The sequence below is a fragment of the Impatiens glandulifera genome, chromosome 2, assembly GCF_907164915.1.
Source record: "Impatiens glandulifera chromosome 2, dImpGla2.1, whole genome shotgun sequence".
Lineage (NCBI taxonomy): Eukaryota > Viridiplantae > Streptophyta > Magnoliopsida > Ericales > Balsaminaceae > Impatiens > Impatiens glandulifera.
The window spans coordinates 58,621,026-58,643,387 of record NC_061863.1 but is presented as its reverse complement, the minus strand read 5'-3'; the positions used below and the strand labels follow the sequence as shown (position 1 = coordinate 58,643,387).

At 27.6% G+C, this 22,362-nt stretch overlaps 3 protein-coding genes across 4 annotated transcripts; 1 reads left to right on the top strand and 2 right to left on the bottom strand.

Moving 5' to 3' along the window:
* Positions 1 to 3,908: 3,908 nt before the first annotated feature.
* Positions 3,909 to 5,719, bottom strand: LOC124926955 (ubiquitin-conjugating enzyme E2 7-like). Its single transcript, XM_047467290.1, has 6 exons — positions 5,595 to 5,719; positions 5,384 to 5,486; positions 5,019 to 5,116; positions 4,843 to 4,943; positions 4,232 to 4,309; positions 3,909 to 4,134 (listed from the first exon to the last, which is right to left on the bottom strand). Exons 1-6 carry the CDS (start codon positions 5,641 to 5,643, stop codon positions 4,057 to 4,059), a joined length of 507 nt encoding a protein of 168 aa, XP_047323246.1. The 5' UTR covers positions 5,644 to 5,719; the 3' UTR covers positions 3,909 to 4,056.
* A 2,828-nt stretch (positions 5,720 to 8,547) lies between these two features.
* Positions 8,548 to 10,700, bottom strand: LOC124926563. Of its 2 annotated transcripts, XM_047466812.1 has the most exons (3): positions 10,551 to 10,700; positions 8,970 to 10,323; positions 8,548 to 8,568 (listed from the first exon to the last, which is right to left on the bottom strand). In XM_047466812.1, the coding sequence occupies exon 2, from the start codon at positions 10,271 to 10,273 to the stop codon at positions 8,975 to 8,977; it is 1,299 nt and encodes a 432-aa protein (XP_047322768.1). In that variant the 5' UTR covers positions 10,274 to 10,323; positions 10,551 to 10,700; the 3' UTR covers positions 8,548 to 8,568; positions 8,970 to 8,974. The 2 variants fall into 2 exon arrangements, with proteins under 2 accessions (XP_047322768.1, XP_047322769.1); XM_047466813.1 differs by lacking the exon at positions 10,551 to 10,700 and having other exon boundaries at positions 8,970 to 10,354.
* A 10,069-nt stretch (positions 10,701 to 20,769) lies between these two features.
* LOC124927044 lies at positions 20,770 to 22,065 on the top strand. The gene has a single exon (XM_047467382.1). The coding sequence runs from the start codon at positions 20,956 to 20,958 to the stop codon at positions 21,820 to 21,822; it is 867 nt and encodes a 288-aa protein (XP_047323338.1). The 5' UTR covers positions 20,770 to 20,955; the 3' UTR covers positions 21,823 to 22,065.
* Positions 22,066 to 22,362: the final 297 nt, after the last annotated feature.

Here is a 22,362-nt window from a genome sequence, read left to right as displayed (position 1 = left end):
TTAGATAATATAATATATTATATAATATAGGAATATTAGTTATATATTTAATTATAATATTTTTTTCTACTATTTTTAAGTAACATTATAATAACATTAAATAAATATATATTTTAAAGTTTACTATAAAATAGGAATATTAATTATATATTAAATTATAATAATATTAATTATATATTAAATTATAATAATATTTTATATTTTATTATAATATAAAAATATTAGTTATATATTATCAAATTTTCCTATAATATAGTAATATTAGTTATATATTCTCAAATTTATTCCGGTAATGTTTTTAATATTATAGAACTCTATAGGACTCTTATATATTTAATTAATAAATAAATTAATATTTTTTTTATTAATTATATTAACACGTTTTAAAGTTTAAATTCTTAAATTTTCCTATAATATAGGAATATTAGTTATAATAGTATAAATTAGTTATTTATTTAAAACACTTTTAAATTATTTAGATAAGAGGGCGGGCAGAAGCATTGGAGTGTTTTGCCCAAGTTCAATATGTGCCCGCTTTATGCTGAGGTGGAACATTAATTTGACAAAATAAGAGGGCAGAGGTCATTTGCGCTGCTGATGCTCTTATGCTCATTTTTTCCTTAATTTAAGTGTACCATTTTTTTTTCTCATTACTAATGATTAATAATTAGGTTCCAAATCTCATCTTCTAGTCTAGATCTTCTAGTCTAGACTAGTGTGAATATCTCAACGATGAGAGGAAGTTGCTAAACTTATCTAACCTCAAATAAAATAATTAGTTTACAATTTTAAAATGTATTTATAATATTGTATAAAAGATTTTGTTGTCATTACTTCTTTAAAATCACTTACTAGAATGGTGAGTAGATTATACTATTTTATTTTATAGTATTTTAAATCTGATTAACTTCCTAAGCCAGAAGAAATTTTATGAATAGTAAGTAATACACCTTTACCTTCTTTTAATCAAACTAATGAGTAACCTCACATGCTAATGTTTAATGACATTTATTTTTATCTTAAACACTATTTCCTATATATATATATATGATTTCGGGATCATTAATTTTTTTTATAACGTTTGTTTTGCCTTAAAAGTAAAATAGTCATTTTAATTAATCGACGTTGATATTATGTTACCGTATTATGACAACAATATGATTACTTGTTTTACTACGAGTGTGCTTGAATCGACGTTTAATCCGAGCATATGATGACTTGTTTTACTACGAGAGTATGTAATAAGGTAATACAAAAAATTATAATGAAAACATATTTTTCGTTTAAATGCATTTTTTTTCTCCATTGCGAATAAACTAGAGTGAATAAGCTGAATAAAATTTACCCCTCAAATAACTGATTAGACACGAAAGATAATCGAAAAACCCGAGGGATCCTAGTAATCGGGAACGATCTAGTTTATCTCGAGGGATATTCCACGAAAAACCCTAAAGGCTAGACACGAAAGGAAATGAGATTATATCTGCTAATAGTATACCAATAAGCATCCCTAATTAGAAATGCTCCATCTTAAAAGAACCATCTTAAAAGATGTCCAAGAATTCTGCAAAAAGTCTGATGGGAAATGGAGCAACTCAGAAAGCAATCATCATCTCATAATAATGATTAAGGTTTGAACTTTGAAGTAATCCATATCCATGTTGTGCCATTTGATATATCCATCACCATCAATCCTTGACCTTTTACATCGATAAGGGGATGAATGAAGACAATCAAAACATGTTAACTCCACTCGTATCCACTTGAATTGGATGCAAGGAATTAAACTGGTGAATCAGATGGTAAGAGGTTAAGGATGAAAAAGCATCCCTAATTAATTGATTAACTCAATAAAATCCTTCCAAAATCAATGTAATTTTCTTATTCTCACGTTCATGATGGATTCTCACGGACCACTAAAGTTTTTGAATAATCATGTTTTATACCAAGTTGGTGTCGAATATGTAGACTAACCCGAATTGAAAGGAGATGAAATTGTCTTTGAAAAGATGAGATCAATTAATCTCATACATAGTGTTGAGTCTAACTAATACATGTAATTGGATCACATTAGTTAGACCCAACACTATGCATGGGAGGGCGACGAAAAAACGTCGAAAAAATATCATTTTTAAAGTTCAACCGTTATGCACTATCAACAACATTAATCTTGATTATTTTGAACGCTTTGATAAATATTTACATTTTAATTCAGTTCCCTATGGATAATGAAAATTGTTCTCTTACTTTTGAAAGACCATTTTCTTAATTTGCCAAAAAATAACAACTAAATCTATTTGTTAAAAAAAGTTTTCATTTTCCTATAACATAATTTAAAATTTTGACAGTGACTTTATTATCTAAGAGAATTATTTTTATATTAACAAGAATAAAATTATTTTCAACTTTATTTTAATAATTTTAAAAAGTAATTATAATTATGAGAAAATATTATTTACAAAATAAATCTTATAAAAATGTCAACACAATTTTGAACCAAATCCCTTGTCTCAATGAGCCTTTTGGTATCTAGATTTGAAAAAAGTGAAAAAAAAAACCATTTGACAAAAGATGATCTAAACTATTAATTCTTTGTAGCACGATTAAGTTTTTATACAACTTTTCTTTCTTGTACATGATACACTACAAATTAACACATTCACTTTTTCAAATAAATTCAGTAAGAAAATTCTAAGTATACACTCCATGTTGTTAGCCCCCATTGGTCCTGCATGTTTTGTTTTTATAATAATTGTGGGAATCTAATCAAATTCCTTTGTCAAGATACGAGGACATGTCCAATCTACATGTATTCGAACCACTTGAAAAATATTTCAGGAACTTACTTGTTTTAATTTATTCGTTAAACGTTTAAATACATTTATAGTAGTTAAATTATTTAAAATCGACGAAATATTAATATTAGGTTAGTTTAAAATGCTTAATCGCTCAAGTTCTTTATTATTATTATTTGTGGTAGATTATCCAGTTTTTTTTCTAAACGCTCAAGTGTGTGTTAAACGACTGTAAAAACTTATTGAACAATCAGACCGAATAATCTATGAAAAGTACCCATAAATCAATTTATTTAGTTTTGTATTAAATTAAATATTTAATAAATCGTAATGTCAATATGCGCCATGAGTAAAATAATTTAGCAAGATAAATAAAGTAATTTCTTTGAATTTTCTTAACATCAAACGTGTAAAATTAATTGCAATTTTTTTATCTTCAAATACCTCTTCAAATTTTCATAAAACACTTCTAGATTCCCTTAACCTAATTACTGAATGAACTAAATATGTATCAAATTTTTTTTTTTAATTTGGTTAACGGTTATACTAGATGATTGCAAACATTTGGATTAAAAAAATAAAAACAAACCCAAATAGGCTGATAGGCCAACTTGTTTGACTTTGGATTATTAAAAAGAATGGTTTAATGTAAAATAGTTTATTATAAATTATTTGTCATAATTTCTATTTCAATAATTAAAATTTCATAAAAAGCATAATAGAAATATTTTAATAAATTTATAATTTCCTTCTTAAAATAGTTGTCTCCCTGTCCTGAGTCCTAACTTCTAAATTTATAATAATAGTATTTAACAGGGTGTTTGGTACTGATTGGAATTATTCGTTTAAATCATATCTGTTAAAAGAAAAGATATAAAGTGTCACCCAAATATACACAAATAAAATTTATTCAGTTACCCAAAAGAGGAATATTAACCAAATAATCTAATATGCTTGTGTCAAGAGGAATACCTGCTTTTAATAATAATAACAAGTACGGAGGTATGTTTTAGAATTTCATTTATTTAAGATACCACTTAATTAGATGTCAATATACCAGTTTTAGTTAGAGCAAAACAAATTTATATGTAAACATGAAGATTGTAGTAGAGCTGTGTTCTAACAGAAATAATCAATTGAGAACAAAAATGATTAGAGGGAATGAGAGTATGAATGGTAAAAAGTTCATCAATAGCATAAAATAATGACATTAAAAGAGGAGGAATAATAATCTCTTGCGACAAATATCGATATTTCAAACTCACAACATCTCTTGCGATTTTCGCACACAACGACTCACTTTCTTCCTAAACTCTTCCCTTCTTTCCCTCCATTCCTTCTGCGATTATCCCATTTACATTTCACACAAAAAACAGTATTAGAAAATAACCTCTGGATGTCATTAAAAACTCAAAAGAAATATAAAACATGCTTACCGCCGCTTCAACATTTGCAGGGGATTCATCGTTTGGACTTGAAAGCATTGATATGATGCTCAAAACTATGCTCTCCACCTTGCAGAAAACACCAAGTTCACAAACTCACAGTTTCAGTTTATAATCATCAGCTTGGGTACAAATTAAACCAATTTTAGAAACACTAACTAGTGAGTATGTCAAACAAAAAATCAGGACAAGAAGAAAGAAAACAATCTACCAGTTTAGAAACCCTTTAAATGTTTTTGTTTCTGCATATCTTACTAAATTTAGTTTTTCTAAACATGATTAGTAGCTCTTTGTCAGTTTCATTGGACATCAATAGCAATCAACATGGGTAATAAAAACAAATAAATAACATCAAACAAGTAAATTAATAGATGGGAACTCCAAATGCAATACTAGAGAAGTTCTCGAGTCCAACATAGTAGATGGAATCAACAAAAACAATATTTAGTCAAGACTGTGTGATGCCAATGGCACTAACTTGGTAGAAAGTAGAAACTAATATATTGATTAAGAAAGAACTATTAAGGCTTAACAACTTCAAAACAAATAATACAAAGTTGGAAAAACTAATCCATAATATGATGAAATGGATTTAATTTTACCGTGTGAACAGGTGACCATCGCTCACTGGCAAGCTCATATCCATTTGGATCATCGCCAGGGGGATGAAGAATCGAAATGCAGACCTTTCCATCAGAATATACTGCAATATGCATATATGATCAGTCAAATTTAACATATATATGTATATGTAGAGAAACAGGGAATATGTACTAACCATTGGGATGCCATACTTCTGATTTAAACCTCACTGTTGGAGGGCTGTTAGGGTAATTGGTGGGGAAAGACATAATAGCATTGAAGAATCCCCCTTCACTGCAAATTGCAATTATATTAGTAACAGTCCAAAAACCCTTTAAAGAATAGGATAGATTTCATCATCTTCAATCCACTCTTGTTTACTCAGCTACTATATATACAAACACAGACATACAAAAAAGAACATGCATTGAATCAAATGGTAGTCTGAATTTACTCTGATGAAATCAACCCATTGATGATCTAAAGCGTTTAGTATAATAAACTAGATTAAACAGCAAAATGTACAACTTTGAAGAAATAAAAACTGATGAAATCACTCACTATAATGTATCTGGCGGCCCAATAATGGTAACACTCCATTCGAACAAGTTGTTCTCGTCAACCAACCCGGCCGAGAACCCATCGACGGGGTTTTTACAGAGATCTGGAAAGAGGGAGTGAGAGATCGATCAAACAATCAAAGAGTTAATGATGAAAATCAAGAACCCTGAAATTCATTCTCAACAAACAACAAGACAAGACAAGAACAAACCTTTTAGCTGTTTCTGGAGGAGAAGGATTGCTTGAGAATGGGAAGCCATGAAAAAAACAAGTGAGGCGAGTAGAGACCTTCCCTCCTAGGGTGAAGAAACAAAAAATAAACAAGAGAATCAAGAGAGATTTAACAAATTAAAAGAAGAGTCTTTATATAATCAAAATATTAAGATGGATTTTTTTATATTTGTTGCATAAAATATATGATTTACAAAATATTCTTTATTATAATATTACAATAATATTTTTTTGTATGTAGTTTCCTATTATTATTAGGAAAATTTTATAATCTCCACATATATATATATTATATATATTTATATTTTAATTATTAAAATATTATATTTATAAAAATAATGATATCTTTGTTAATTATTTTTATAATTTATTACTATACTTTAATTAAAGAATATTATTTATTTATATTTTATACAGATAATTAAAAACATTTAAACTAAATAATATTTAAGCTATGTTATATATTTTTTTTCATATGTTCAATTAAGTTTATTGCCTACTATATAAATATAAAAAATAAAAGAGCAATTAACACAAACATTTAAAATTTATACATTATTCAAGAGCACTAATTAGTGATTATGAACAAATCACATAAATTAAAAAATTAATCATGATTTCACCCTTTATCTAATGACAGAGATGTAAATGAACTCATAAACTTGCAATATATTCTAATTTCGGTTATGTAAAGAGAGATCGTTAGTTAGTTTTAGCGAATCGAACTCAGTTTTATTTAAAGTTTAAAATTTTAAGCGAGTTAAGTTTGAGTTTTTAAATATTCAGCGAACACGTTTGTTTAGACATTCCTTTAGAACGCCGTTTAAATGTTATTTTTAAGTCATTCTATTGCATAAAAAAAAACTTATTATTATTTTTTGTTTTTACTAGTATTGAGATTCATTTTAAAATTATTATATTTTTATTAAATTATTATATTTCTAAATAGCCCTCTAAACGAGTTCTTGAGACTAGTCATGCACGAACAATTTTGTGAGCCCAATTAAATATATAGGAACAGATTCGTGTAATAGTTTGTGTCGAGCCGAGCTATTAATCAAAGCCAACAAAATAAAGATTTGCATTTATAATGTTATTATTTCATAAAATGGTAAAGTTTAAAGTTAACTATAAGATATATTTTATATCTAGTTTATAATATAGATAATGTTTTATTATAAGTTTGAGGTTAATGTTAATCCATTAACAAATGACTAATATAATTGCAAAGTCCAAATTTATTTAAGGACTTAAATTAACTTTACTAGCCGGCCGCCGCCTTCTTATTTCTTAAACTCTAGACCTATATCTATATCTGATTAGAAGATGAAAGGTGAGAATTTCTTCTTTGAAAAGAGTTTTACATAAGTAATAGAAATCCATTTTTTTATTTTTAAATGAGAGTGATAAGAGAATACAAATACTTATTTATATGATTTTAAATAAGATTTTATTGTATTTGAAACTATGGTCAGACATTTATAAAATATACAGTAGCACGTGCACGTGCCGAGCTCAAGTTTCAAACAACTAGACTTAGTTATCGTTCTATTTATTTTATAAATGGCTATTCATAATTTCAAATACAATAAAATCATATAATTAAGAGTTTTTATTTTTTTTAATCCTAAACCTCTCAATCTCTACCTCATTTCTTTTATTATTTTCTATTCACACATTAAATATAGCCAACATTTCAAGACTTAATTAGTCACAAAACTTAAATTCCAAATCATATTTAAAATAAATATTTTTTCTATTTATCGTTCTTATTATCTTCCTCACCAATCTTATATTACTTCTTGTATATCATCATTTTTAGGGCTAATTGTTGTCGTTATATAGTTCACAAATTTAAAAAAATTCCTCCAAAAGTTGGATCAAGAATAAGATGATTGGCCTTTTCAGTCAATGAAGATATCAACAATGAAGATATCAACAATGCTAGGTTTAATTAAGATAAAGCTTCTAAATTGGGCAAACTCCTTTACCCGGTATATTTTTCATATTAATATATAAATAATCAATGTCATCATTTTAATTGATTAATAAATAAAAAATAATTAGGTTTTGAGTTTCATTAATTAGTTTTATTTATGTTTTGAGTTTTAGCTTGAGAATATTTAAAAGAAATTACTGTTTAATCTTTAATTTTTAACATATTTATAAAAGATAGAGAAATATTTGATCACTTGAAAAGAAAAAGACATGAAATTTTCTTAGCATTATTTGGCTTCATAAACATATGAAATATACTTACTTGAAAATTTGATTAATATAGGATTTTTAAACTAAGTGAGACAAAAATGTCGTGTTGTGTCGAGTCATATATATCTATTTTTTTAGATATAAAAATGACAAATACATTTTTCGACTATGTATAATTGTTTATTTAGTTTTTATAAAATATAGCTATTCATTCCTAATTAATATTTTCAATTATTTTATTTTCATTAACATCAAAATATATATTTTAAAAAATCTCAAACTTTAAAATTACAAATTTTAAATTATTAAAAATTCACAAATTATTATTGCAATATTGAGATATATATAATATATTTAGACATTGCCATTAATGATTGGTTTTAAAAAATTGTCCCATTTAAGTATTTAACTTCTTTTTTTTTTTTTTTTTTTTGCTTTTGAATATTTTAAGAAACATTAATCTAATAGTGTTGCTAACAAAAAATAACTAGTAAACTTTATTTTAATTAAATTTATACAATTAAATATGCCTTAAATTATAACAAGTTATTATATTATAAAAAAATTCACTATAATACAGCACAAACTCAAAATTAATAGTTCAAATTCTTAATAAACATTCATAAGAAAGAACCAAAAGACAACATAAAAAACCTTTTTAAAAATAAAAGAAAAACTAAATATCCACAATAGCTAGTAGGTGCATTCCAAATAACTAGACTCTTCTTACCATCATGTGCATTCCGCTGTGAAATCATAATCATTGAAATATTAATTTACTTAAACTTAAAAATAAATGTGTCCTCTCATTACTTATCATTTTGAGAGGATAATAAATGTTAGTGAGGTTTTAATCTAAACATAATAGCTAAATTCATAATATTTTACTCTAAAACTATTATTTAAAGACAAACAATTCTAAAACAAATATTTAACTGATGTCATAATATTGCACCAAATTTACATAAATTAGTTATTATGGAATATCAAATCAAGATCAAATCCATTAAAATGTTTTTACTAGGGAACACAAATTTGTAAATCAATAGAATGCAACTCACATATTAGTTTTTTGTTTTGTTTGTATGTGTATAAAACTCAATGATTAATCATTTATAATAAAAAAACAAATAAATTTTTTTCTTACTTTCACTATTCTGTCAATGAAGGGCGGACGCAAACAGTCACCTCATGCTCTTCAAGCCCAACCTTTTGTTTGGGCACCATAATTTCTAGTATTTTTCCTGTCTGATCGCAGTAAGCTTCAAGTTTGGCTTCCTCCGGTATTCGCATTGAAAGTGGAATTTCTCGAACAAATTCACCTTGAGGACATTGCTCCGGCATTGGATCTGTAAGTTTAAATGTCCTATTTTGTCTCTTAACTATCGGAACACAACCAGAACTCAAACAAGACACTTTTACGATCCCATGTGAGATTGTGTTCTTCCAAGTAACCTTAACCTTTTGAAGATCTATGAAAGGCAAGCTAACAATGATTAGAAAACCTTTTTCGTCCTCATATATTGTTTTGGCAGCCGTTACTGGTCCATCCGCGTTTCTCATCACTCCTGTAAAATCTTTAAACCAATTCGGCTCGTTTTGATGGATATCGAAACCACCATTGAGATGATTTCTTTGACGTTTATTGTGGTTTGGCGAATGAGTAGATAAATTCAAGTTAGTGTTGTTTCTCTTTGAAGTGTGGTCAAGTTCAAACTCAATGCTAGGAAGGTTGTTCCTCCACAAACAAAATTCGATTGCTTCAGATGGTACAGAGAAGTTTAAATCTCTACCGGTGAGCTCTAACCACTTATTTATGTCATCTTCTTCAACATTGATGAGGTTAGGGCAGAGAACTAATCGGATGCCATGAAGACACTGAGGATTAGACAAACCCTTATAATGTTTTCTCTGCATTCTGTGAGACCTTATAAAACCTTTCTCTACTGGAAATGGAAATGGGCGTTCTCCTTGCCTTGAATGACCATTCATAAAACTCCTCAGTTGCATCTTACCCAACGCGTTTTCAGGTCTCTCCTTAAAAACCCACATGTACATGTTCTCCATATCGTGTTGGACAAGAAAAACATCAAGATTCAAGTCCGGTTTACCTTCTAAATTTAATTTGCTCTTTGATTTCTCTTTTAAAACAGGTTTGAAGTAGAAATTGAAGAAGAACCAAGCACCCCAGAAACTATCAATCCTCTTGGCACATTTCTTCTCCGCTTTTGTGACATTAACATTTGTCTCACCCTCGCAAAGTTGGGTAAGAAGATCGATATCGAACACGTCAGTGCTATTCCAAGAAAGTGGTAAAGGGATTGGTTCAACAACTGAAAGGGGCACATTAATATCAGGAGGCTCAAAATGATTTGTGACCCTCTCTATCTCCTCATGTGAAGATGAGCTAGAATCCATAGATAACAATGTCGAAAGATGTTTCATTTCCATGTTTTTATCACAACCCAATTACAAAAAAGTTCAATAATTCAATGATATCACTGCAAAACAGAATTTTACACAACCCAATTGATCAATGCTAAACACCATATCTTCTTTAATGAGAATCAAATATACAAGGAACATACAAGATTCAGAAATCAATCAATCAATTTGATCAAGCAACTACTAAATAAAACAATGCTTTTAGTTATACTTTATAATGGCCCCTAGAAAACTCAGCCCGTAAATAGATGAAAATGATACATTAGAGAGAGTTAAATGTTACCTGAGAGATGTCGGGAGTCTTTCCGGTTGACCTAGATTGCGAGACCGAGGGAGATGGGAATTCAACAAATTATGAAGAAAGATAGAAATGGAAGTAACCGGGGAAGGTATTTTGTTCTTCAATCGGTGGAAACAGTAAGATGGGTGAGGTTTGCACGCTTTTCAAAGTAGTAACACAGACGGCGTTTTAGAAAAGAAGTAAAAAAAAGGACAATACATCTAACGGCCCATACTTGATCATGGATGACAATATACACTTGTTCAAAATTCAAACATTAGATCTTATTGAAATGATTATGTGATACCTTATCGTCCCCATATTCTTTTGTTTTCTTACTTATATTATATTTGAGCCAATTTAAAAATTAAGTGCATATCATGTAAAGTGTTATATTAGAGTTTATTTTAATAAAAAACCATATATTTTTTCAAACATTAATTATTTAATTTATTAATTAAAATATTAAAATAATTTTACTTTATTTTTATAAAATTTTAATATTAAATATGTTATAATAATTCAATTAATTAAAAATTCAAATAACTTAAATTTTAATTAAAATTTGTTTTTTTCTGAGAAACAATTTTAATAATTTATGTTTCATGTTTAACTAAATTAGGGATTGTATATGTAAAAAAAATATAATTTGAAAAAAAAAAGTTTAATATTCCCCATTTGTGCCTAGGCAGCAGCGGGACGGACGGACAATCCAGTGTCAATTCTTTGGGTTATATTTTAAGTTTGATTTTAGGAACGATAATGTAACAATAAAAAAATTATTTAATTAAGTTTTAAAACAAATTTAAAATAATAAAATTTATTAAATTAATAAAATTTATCATATTAATAAAAACTATTTAATTGAATATATTTAAAAACTAATTAATATATACTAACTAAATATACATAATAAAATAGATTTAAAACATTATTCTCTTAAATATTATGAGATAATAAAATTGAAATAAGAGTGGCGCAAGTAATCGTGAAGAGCCCAAAACTACATATTCCAGAATATTCCAGAATAGATGTCCCTGATATATTTATATTTTACTATCAAAATAAATAAAATAAAATTATTTAAAACTGAATAATCTCCTAACTAATATGAGATAACTAATTTTTATTTTATTGTTGTAAATTATAATGAAATAACAAATATTTTTTTACAATTTTTGTCATGATTTATCGTGTTAGTTGTCTTAAATTATTTTTTTGTTTATTTAATTTGTTATTTCTTTCTTATTATTCTTCTTAATATTATTGTTTAATGTATTTTAAATTATATATTAAATTATAACTTTTTTAATATATTTCAAATTAAACTTAGTTATTTTTAAATATATTTTGAACAATTTATATATATATATATATATATATATATATATTCATAAATATATAAAACTAAACTAATGTGTCGCATATAATATCACAATAGTGCCGTCTGCGTTTTGAATCCATAAAGGCACCTAGTTACATCTAATGAACAAAGTGCCTTATTCATATGTCAAAATCTTAGTTTAGTTTTTTTTATAAGCTGTGTAATTATTAATTATAATTCAATATAGCATTTAGACTTAACTTTTGTTTAGATCAATTTAATTTTACTTGTTTTTTTACCAGCTCATGAAAAAAGGGCCATATTCATATGTCAAAATCCTAGTTAAGATTTTTTTTATAACTTTTGTTATTATCAATTATAATTCAATATTGTTAACTCTTTTTTAGATAAATTTGATTCTACTTGTTTTAAAATAAAATAAAATTGATAGCAAGATCTTATTTTAAATCAGAGAGATTGAGAATTAATAGTGATTATTACTTTATAACTGCTTGTTTAGCTGATTTTTTTAGTTATTCTGAAACCTAATATATGTATAATTAGACAAGTAAAATAGTACAATTCTTTAAAACAAATCAGTCTTAATTTGGTTAAGCATTATTTGAATAAATTTAGATTATTTAAAAAATATTAATTATGATTGATTTTTAAGAAAATAAGTTTTTTTTTTTTTGGTAATAAGACTTAAATATATAGTGATAAAATATTTTTTTATAGAAATATTTTAATATTTTATTAAATAAATCGAATAATTAATTTTATAAGAGACGGTGATATATTTTTAGGTGAATAGTTTAATGTTAGACATTGCTACATGTTCGTTAAGATGATTTCATATAATTTTTATTGAGAAATTTTTTGGGAGTCAAAGATTCTATCCAAGATCTCGTTATTTGGATTAAGCGTTATTTATGATGAAATTTTAACAGATGATATGTGCATGAAAAAAAGTTATATTATGGTTAGTCGTTGTCGTATGTGTCAAAAAGATGTTGAATGACAACTCACTTACTTTTGCATTGTTGAGGGGTGACTAGTATTTGAAGTCTTTTGTGGAGTATTACTGGGATCCATTAGGTGATGTCCGAGTCTTTAGATAGTTGTTGGAAGTATGGATTGATGCGGCTTATATGACAGACCTACATATTTGGGTTACAATCTCAATTATTCTTTGGTGGACTATCTGGTTTGAGAAAAATCGTCGAACTCTCAAGAATCGTAGTCGTCCGATGCGTATCATAGTATTATCTGAGATTCGTTCAGAAAACTAGTAGAGTCTGTCGGAGAATTAATCGTTTTTCTCGGGGATTTACGAACTTGATAACTAATTTTTAAGTATTATTTTATTTATTTATTATTATGTCATACTTTATTTTTGTGCTTAAACGATTTTTTATTTATTTTTAATATATATTTTTCAAAAATATATTTTTAGATAATTTTATAAGAATAACTCTACTAACACGGTGGAGATATATATATTTATGAGTAAAGTTTGTGCATGTCATTGTTGTTATGGGTTTTAACTTTGTTTCTTTTTACAGTATCAAGATCAAGATGGAATTTAAAAATTAATTTTAGAAACAGAAATGATAGTTATGATTAAATATATTTATTTTAAAATAATTTAAAAAATTAATATTAAATGGCTAGTTTATTGAATTTTAGAGTCCACTTATTTTTTTTTTAGGAAAATAGTTTACGTATACTAACGTAATTTTAAGAGATTTTTTAGTTCGATGTTTGTTAATACTGGAAAGAGCTTACGCGTTATGTCCTTTGGTTCGATAAAGAACGATATTTTCTTCATTATTTTTTGGCTATTTAAAAAATATATTTTCTTTTCATTAATTCAATAATTTTTCAAGTTTTTGACATATATTTAAATTTGACATTTTAATTTTAAAATATTACAATAATTGTGATAGCTTCGATTGATAACGAAAATTATAGAAAAAAGTACTGGACAAAATATCAATTAAAGGAATTGGATTTACAAATAAATCATAATGAGTCTTTAATAAAATAATTTTATAAATCTTCTAAAAATATTTTGAAGACATATTTTTATTTTTTTCTGATAAAAAAAAAGGTGTGAATTGAAAAAAATTTAAAGAGTAAAAAGAATCCCACAAATAGGAGTGGACTGGACATTGGGTTGACCGTCAGTTTGTCAGGCACGGTTCGGGAGTGACTTAGTCCGGCTTTGGGCGTGGTCTGAGTCAAAGTCAAGCGGTTTGGACTTCGTACCAGATTGAGGCATAGAGGCCAGGTTTCGGTCGAGTTGTCTTTATCTTCAGGTTTTGGTCTTTTGCTAGGAGTCTCATATCTCAAATTTGAAATGAGGATAGTCTGAAATGGATGATTTCAATGAGAATTATGGCTAATGGATTTTAAGGTTTTAGTTCAAAGTCGGAGCTTACCAAAAGCTTTTTAGGTTCATTGGAATGAAAATCAATCATATATCTACTCCTTGCATATGCTTGCCATTTTTTAAATTTCTGAAGTTTTTTTTAGAAAATGTTGAATTTGGGCAAACATGCCTCAAATATTTCGGGATTGATATGAAAACTTATTAACATTATTTAGAATTTGTTAGGAACATTTTAAATGACTATTTTTGAGCTATAGCTCAAGAACAACACTATTTTTTTTTTTTAAATTGTAAATTTAAATTTTGTCTTTTCATATTTAAGGTATCAATTGAATTCAATAGAAAATTTATAAATAATCTCGAGATTAAATTTAAATTAAGAAATTGCCCGCTTATTAAAAATTACATGAACTGAATGAAAATTTTCAAACTTTGTAGTGGGAAACATGGACTCTTATTGAAGTTTTTGGGCAAACTAGATTTGAGCTTTGAAGCTCTATATAACTTTTTTTTAAAAACTTAAAACTCTTAATGACGAATATGGTTAGAGATTGATTAATGATATAAGGCTTGACTTTCCTTTCTCGTCTTCATCGGGACATCCTTTTAATTATAGCAAGCCCGAATCAGCAAGTGGAATCAGCAGCAAGTGACAACTTATTCGGTTGAATTTTATTACATAAATAATGAGACAGAGCTAGGTTTGTAGGCAAAATGACCACATTAGCTACTTTGATCGTTTCGATTTCGGAACTTTCTATTTTGACTGAGAATTGTCGAAGATAAGGATTGACCAGAATTCAAATATTACAGTTTTGTTGCATTCTCTTAGGGCTCGTTTGATGAAAGGGTTTTTGAGATAAAACCCAGTTTTTATCCCAAAACCCAAATATCTTATCAACCATCAAATCAAATAATTTTATCATTTAAATACCAAAACTACCCTCTAATTTTATCCTCTCTCTCTAAACCATCATTCTCTCACCTACACCATATCTTCTAAAGTCAAAGGACAAATTAGTCTTCAAATTTTAAAAATCAGTTTTTTTCTATTTTTTTTATTAAACAAGGATTTTTTGGATAAAACCCAGACAAAACCCAAAAAACCCTTTCCTCAAACAAGGCATTAACTATGCTTGAACATGTACTTGTTTTGAGTGTTTTTTTTATTTATTTTCTGTCGGTATTTATGGATTGATCACAAGTCGAAACATATCTATCCTTTGGTCCAGAGGAGGATGACGAAGATTGACCGCGAACGTACGTTAGACGTGACCCGGGCATTCCGTTTGCGTTTTGTCCGTGTTAGGCGGTTAACCGTGCCTTAGGACTTGGGAGTGAACTTTCTACTGGCGCTCTGTTTGGCATGTTGGTTCCTAGGCTCTGTGTGGCGTAGGACGGTGTAATTTGGGACAAACGCTTTTGGCCATGTTTAGCATTTCTTATTATTATTCACAAAAATATATAAAATTAATTAATAGACGTATAATTTATTTTTACTTATTTTATTTATTATTTTATGTATATTAAGATTGTATTTTTAATTATTTTAAAATAAATTGATACAACATTTTTCTTAAATAATTATTTAATTTATTTTTTTCTTCATTTTAATTATTTTGAGATAAACTAATATAATATTTTTCTTACATAATTATTTAATTTATTTTTAGCCTTTATTTTAACTATTTTGAGATAAATGGATATAACATTTTTCCTAAATAATAATTTAATTTATTTTTGTGATAAATGGATACAACATTTTCCTAAATATAACATTTTTTTCTAAATAATTATTTAATTTATTTTTAAATATTTTTTTGAGTCTATAATTCTTAGACTTATTTGATATTTTTTTTTTATAAATGGGATGAGTCAAATTTTAGTGTCTATAATATTTAATAAAATTTTACATTATAATTAATTTGTTTAATTAATTTATAATATTAATAATTTTTTGATTGTTTTGTTAAATTTCCTTTTTAATTTTTGTTTTTGTTAATTTGGTTTGTTATTTAATTATAATCTCATTTCCTTTAATTTGGCTGTGGTAAAATTACCACCTAAATCAAACATATCATAAATAAATTGCTTGATGATTTTGAATTATAGTTCAATCCAGTAGGTTATAAGGTCTGAATCATTTGTTCCATTATTAGTTGAATAATATCTTGAATGTTTATGTGAATATGAGGTATATGATAATTAAAAATATAAAATATGTTAGTTAATATGATACACAATGTTTCTGTTGGAAAAACATTTCCTGAAAATGATAATTAATCATATTTAATGAAAAGGGAAATAAAGTTAATAGTTGACAAATTAGTTAGGAAAACGTGCACAAATTTATTTATTTTTTAAATCGAGAACCACAATTAACTATGCTTGAAAATTATTATTATAATCTCACAAAAAAGAAAAGTTGATCAGCATAATCTCTTAGTTTGCAACGAGATTTTGAGAAATGAACCAACGATGTTTAAATGATTGAAAGTTCGGAATTATTTATCTACAAATCATATAATATATATATATATATATATATATATTCTTAATAATATTTGAGAAATATATGTAAGATATTTTTGTGAATAAATTGAACCATATTTGTAAATTCTTGGGAGAAATAAAATAGTTTTCAACTATTAAGGAGATTGCATGATTTTATTGAATGATATTTTTATTTTTGTAAAGGTTACAAGCACTTGTATTTTATATAATATATTGTGATCTCAATTTATATAATAAAATTAGATTTTCAAAAGAAAAGTAAATATAAATAAAATACTAAAATATGACAATATTCTATATATGAAAAACATATTAATTAATTTATGTATGTTGCATAGAGAATACCATTATTAAATTAGTAGAGACGGTGGTTGGTGGATATATCTATATGGAAAAGATGAATATTCCTTGCAAATTAAAGGAACATTAAAACACTAAAGAATAAATTCATCTTCTTGGATTTGCCGTCTTCAGCATTACAATATTATTATTATTATTATTATTTTATATGAATGAATTCCTCTAGGCAATGATTACTAGCTAGTTTATCTATTAAAATTAGTCATTCTCTAAAACCGATCGATCTCTCGATCCCAAATCCAAAACCCAATGGCTATTGATTCAATGTCATTGGAAAAACAGACATATCTAGTATTACTCACTTTTGGATTTGCAGCTCTTTTTCTTGTCATATACCATGCTATTCAGGCCAAATATGGCAATATACAACCTTCGATTGATCAACCAGCTTCAACGCAAATACAAGCCGTCCCAACTGGTATCCAAACTACTTCTTCAGTGGTTCAACTGGTAATTCCAATCCACAAATATCAAAAGGACATGATCATGGGTCTACCTGGTGAAGTTAATTTATGTCCGGTTTGCTTGTGTGAATTTGAAGATGGTGAACAAGTGCGTGTTCTTCCCAATTGTTCGCACTCTTTTCACACTCTTTGCATCGATATGTGGCTCTTTTCCCATACAAATTGCCCTATGTGTAGAGGGGATACAACTCCACCCGTCGATTTGTCGCAACATTTATCCAACGACACCTCAACCGCGACGCCTATGCACTAGGGAAGAATTAATGTAGTCTGCAATTCTAATCAAATCATAAACTTGACTATAATATTTTTTTTTGGTAATATATATGTTATAATTAGGTCAATGATTTTAGCATTTTTCTTGAAGTTTTAATAGTAAATGATGTGTATAGAGTCATTGTTACTGCTAGAAACCAATTTAATTTGTGTTGGCCAATTCAATTCTCTTATATATAAATCAAAATCTATAAATGGTTAGGCTAGAAGAGGGTTCTGTATTCAATTTAATTTCTTTTTTTTTCCCAAAAATCTAAAATTAGTTTCACAAATTGGGTTCTGAATTCTAGTTGGGTAGGAGGATTGCTTAATGAGTTAATCCGATCTTACCAATACCACAGGCATAAAAGTGAAACATCACTTCTTTCCTTTAATATATTTTTCTTCTAATATATTAATATTAAGGGAAATTTGACGAATTTTAAAAAATAACCAAAGAGAAGTAAACTTTACAAAATTGACATTTTGGCACTGACAAACCGATATACCCCAATTAAAAATCATTTATTTTTATTTTTCTCTTTCCCTTCTCTTCGGCTGCAAATGTATTTGTGCAGACGACTCTTGCATCTGCGGAAAAAAAAAAATCGTCTGCGAAAACTGCATTTTGCGCAGACGAAATAAAAAATTTATATATTTGCATTTGTGGACGAGTTCGGCGTTTTGTTTGGACGACTCGTTGCTGGGGAAGGAAGAGAATGGGAGATGTTTTTAATTTGGGGGTATATATATATATATATATATATATTTTTTTTTTTTTTTTTTTTTTTTACAAAATGTCAATTTTGCAGTATATTTCTCTCATGTTATTTTTTGAAAATTGTGGTGGTGAAACATTATTTGAAAATATAATTTAGTCAATTATCTATCATTTAATCTTTACTATTAGTTAGCATAGAATCTAATTTATTAGTTACAATTTAATTAGTATACAAATTTAATATTTGTATAATTAATTAATTTTTCAATAATAATATTAATTTAATATTTGAGAATAAGATTAATTTAGTACTTAATATTATTAATATTATTGATCGAAAAAATAATTAATTATACAAATATTAAGTAACAATATATATATATATATATATATATATATATATTTATACTAATTAAACTCTAACTTATAACTAGATTCTAGGCTAAATAATAGAATAAATAAATCATAATCTCAAATCCTAAATATTACTTTTATCACCACTTATTCCGCAAATCAACATTTCATTAGTGATGGGTCTTTCTCAAAATCATTAAAAGCAAAGATCTTGATTATTGTTCTTTCTATACACAATAACAATAATTTCTCACTACTGTTCCTCCTATTCGAATTTTTAATGACTAATTATAACCAAGGCCAATATCATCTTCGTCGGCGCCGTCAATCAAACCGAAGATTTGGCAACAATCTTTTGATTAATCTAACCTTCTTTTTGGCGGGGTTGTTCATGTTTATTTACACTATTCGAGGAAGAACAAGATTGAGAGATAATGATTCTTATGATTGTCAACTTTCATGTCTTCCATGTGATTGTGATTGCTCAAAGAAAGAGAGGATCATGTTATCCCTGAATATCGGTTAGTTTATTATTAATTAAGCTTCATCTGTTTTGAGTTTTTTTTATACTCATATAAATAATTAGGATTGTACTTCTTTCTTCTAGTTTTTTTTTTTTTTTTTTAGTTTTTATCATTAAATTGTGTTTGTTCAGATCTGTTGTTTCATTAAAACCTATTTAGAAGAAGAATCAATCATCATATATAAGGATCAGTTGCAAATCATGTTAATTTGTTTTGCTTCTACGTTGACCAAATTCAATATCTATTGGGTTGTTATTTATTTGAAAATAATCTTGGGCTGTAATTGATTTTGAATTATTCTAAATTATGTTCAAAACATTAACCCATCTAAATCAAAATTAGGTCAGTTCTTCTATAGTTTATGCCTTTCTCTTCATGCACATTTAATATTTTCTTTTAAAATTTTAAAGTTTGTATTAAATAAATACAAGTCATGAGTCCCTAGCTAATTAAATTGGTTCAGGAACATGATTTAATGATGCTTAATGAATGAATTTTCAAATATTAGTGATATCCAAAGTCTTGTTAGATCTAAGGTTATTTGAAAATTTGTTTTGAAGTTAATTTGTTAAATGCAGATGATGGTAAAGTTGAGGAGGATGATCAGGATAAGAACATTAGAAGTTTACTAAAAGAGGAAATAGAGTTGCTGAAAATTGTTAGTAATGATACCTTGATGCAAACGAAAGCTTCAATGATGGATGCGAAGAAGAGGTCTTCTCATTACCAAAAAGAAGCAGAGAAGTGTAATATGGGAATTGAGACTTGTGAAGCAGGGAGAGAGACCGCCCAAGCAGAGCTCGTGAAAGAACTTAAGATTACCAAAATGTGGAAACGTAGGGCAATTAAACTCGGATGGACAGTTTGATAATAAAACACAATATGTTTCTTATTTATTTTATTTATATTTGTGCAGTGTTCTTTCTTCTTCTGTTCTATTGGATAGATATTGTTAAAGACTTATTAACAAAGTTTTGATGAATTTTGGTTGAATTGAAACTGGGCAATAATTAGAAGTTTGATATTCCTAATATGGAGGATGATTAATTATTATTATTATTGAAAGTCTGGACCTTTTTATTAGATATTACAGTAATTCAATTTTATTTAAAGTAATCACCATGTTTCAGTACTGTTTGAAATAACAGACCGTTAAATAAAAGTAAATTGGAGAGAGACATGTGAGGCATAAGGTAATGATGAATCATTATTTTAAAGATTACGAATGTGAATTTCAGCAAAAAGTGAGTGAGGGACCGTATCTTTGTTCTTATATGGGCTAGTGGTGATTTTATTTTTTCAGATAAAGCTGATCGATAATCTTCTTCTTGTAGCTCTACTCTAGTGAGAGAGTAGCTCATCCCAAGTCAGCAGGTTTATTCTCTTCGTGGTGCAGAAGAAGAAGAACTACCTCCATGGGTATGTCCTCCTGCACACCAGGTGTTTGACGAAATCTCTGAACCACCAAAGAATCTTGTTGTTTATAATAATTATTTGATGAGTTCTTTAAGTACAGTAGGTTTTGCTTTGAGTCTTGTTTTTGGGTTCCTCTTTTTAGCCCTCATAGCTGAACTTTACTACTTGTTATGGTGGAAGAAGAGAATTATAAACAGTGTGGATGTTAAATTAGATGATTGCATTAATAATAATAATAATAGCCCAAGAAGAAGAAGAGATGGGGAGTTGATGTACATGTCCTCCTCCTGTTGGACAAAACCTTCATTTCTGGTATCTAAAGCCCTTGACCCCCAAAGACTTTGTTCTTCAGCCATAATGGCAGATACCCAAGTTTATGAACCTCAATCTCTATCTTATCCCAACCAAAACAACATTTGGTTCAGAGAAGAAGACGACGATGATGATGATGAAGATGATCAGCATAGTACCCTCTCTGTTCCACCAAGGTTTCTCTTCACCATTGTAGAGGAGACAAAGGAGGATTTAGAATCAGAAGATGGAGGTTCATTAAGTAGAAGATTCAGTGATTTGGTTTTGACAATTGAAACTACTCCTCCATATCTGACCCCTCTCGCATCACCAACAGCTTACTTCACTCCTCCTCTAACCCCATTATCCTCAAATAATGGGTTCAATCCTCTGTTTGAGTCATCAAATGATGTTGAAATCAGGAGAATCAAGTCTTCTCCACCCCCAAAATTCAACTTCTTGAAAGATGCTGAGGAAAAACTTTTTAGAACACAGATAAGGAGAGAAGAAGAAGATATGGGTATTGGTTCTTCATCATCAGATCCTTCACTGTTTCTTAAGGATCATGAGGAAATTAATAGGTGTTTTATTTCATCACTTGTTGTGAGCCGTCGAGTTCAATTCCATGGTTCATCCTCCCAGGTGCTTCCTGTGTAACAACTGCAAACAAACCCAGTTTGGTCGATCTCATTGTTTCTCTTTAAACTTGTTTTTTTTTTTAATGATTTAAAAAAATCTGTGTGTATAAACTTTATCACCGCATGCTATAGGTGGTCGTGAGACCTCCAAGTCTTCCCCCCACCTTGTTTTGTCTTTTTCTTTTTCCACATTTCTTTTTGTCATTTTGCCCCTTAACTGTACGTCCCGCACCAGTTTCATCCCTAAAGAAGTTGACTACATGTATATAACTTTTTTAAGATAAAAAATATAACAACTTCTTATATACAAACAATAAATACTGCCAATAACATTAAATAAATAAGGTGATATCTTTATAGAAGCAAATCTATCAGAATTCCAGAATATTTGTGGGTACGACTATAAAATCTCATTTTTTGTCGCTAACATATTTAAGATTTAAATTAGTATTATTAATTTTTTTTAACAATAGCCAAATTGACAATGCAATTAAGAGGTGATGTATATCCCACACAAGATGGAATAAGGTGTCAAACATTGATAAAAAAAAATATTTGT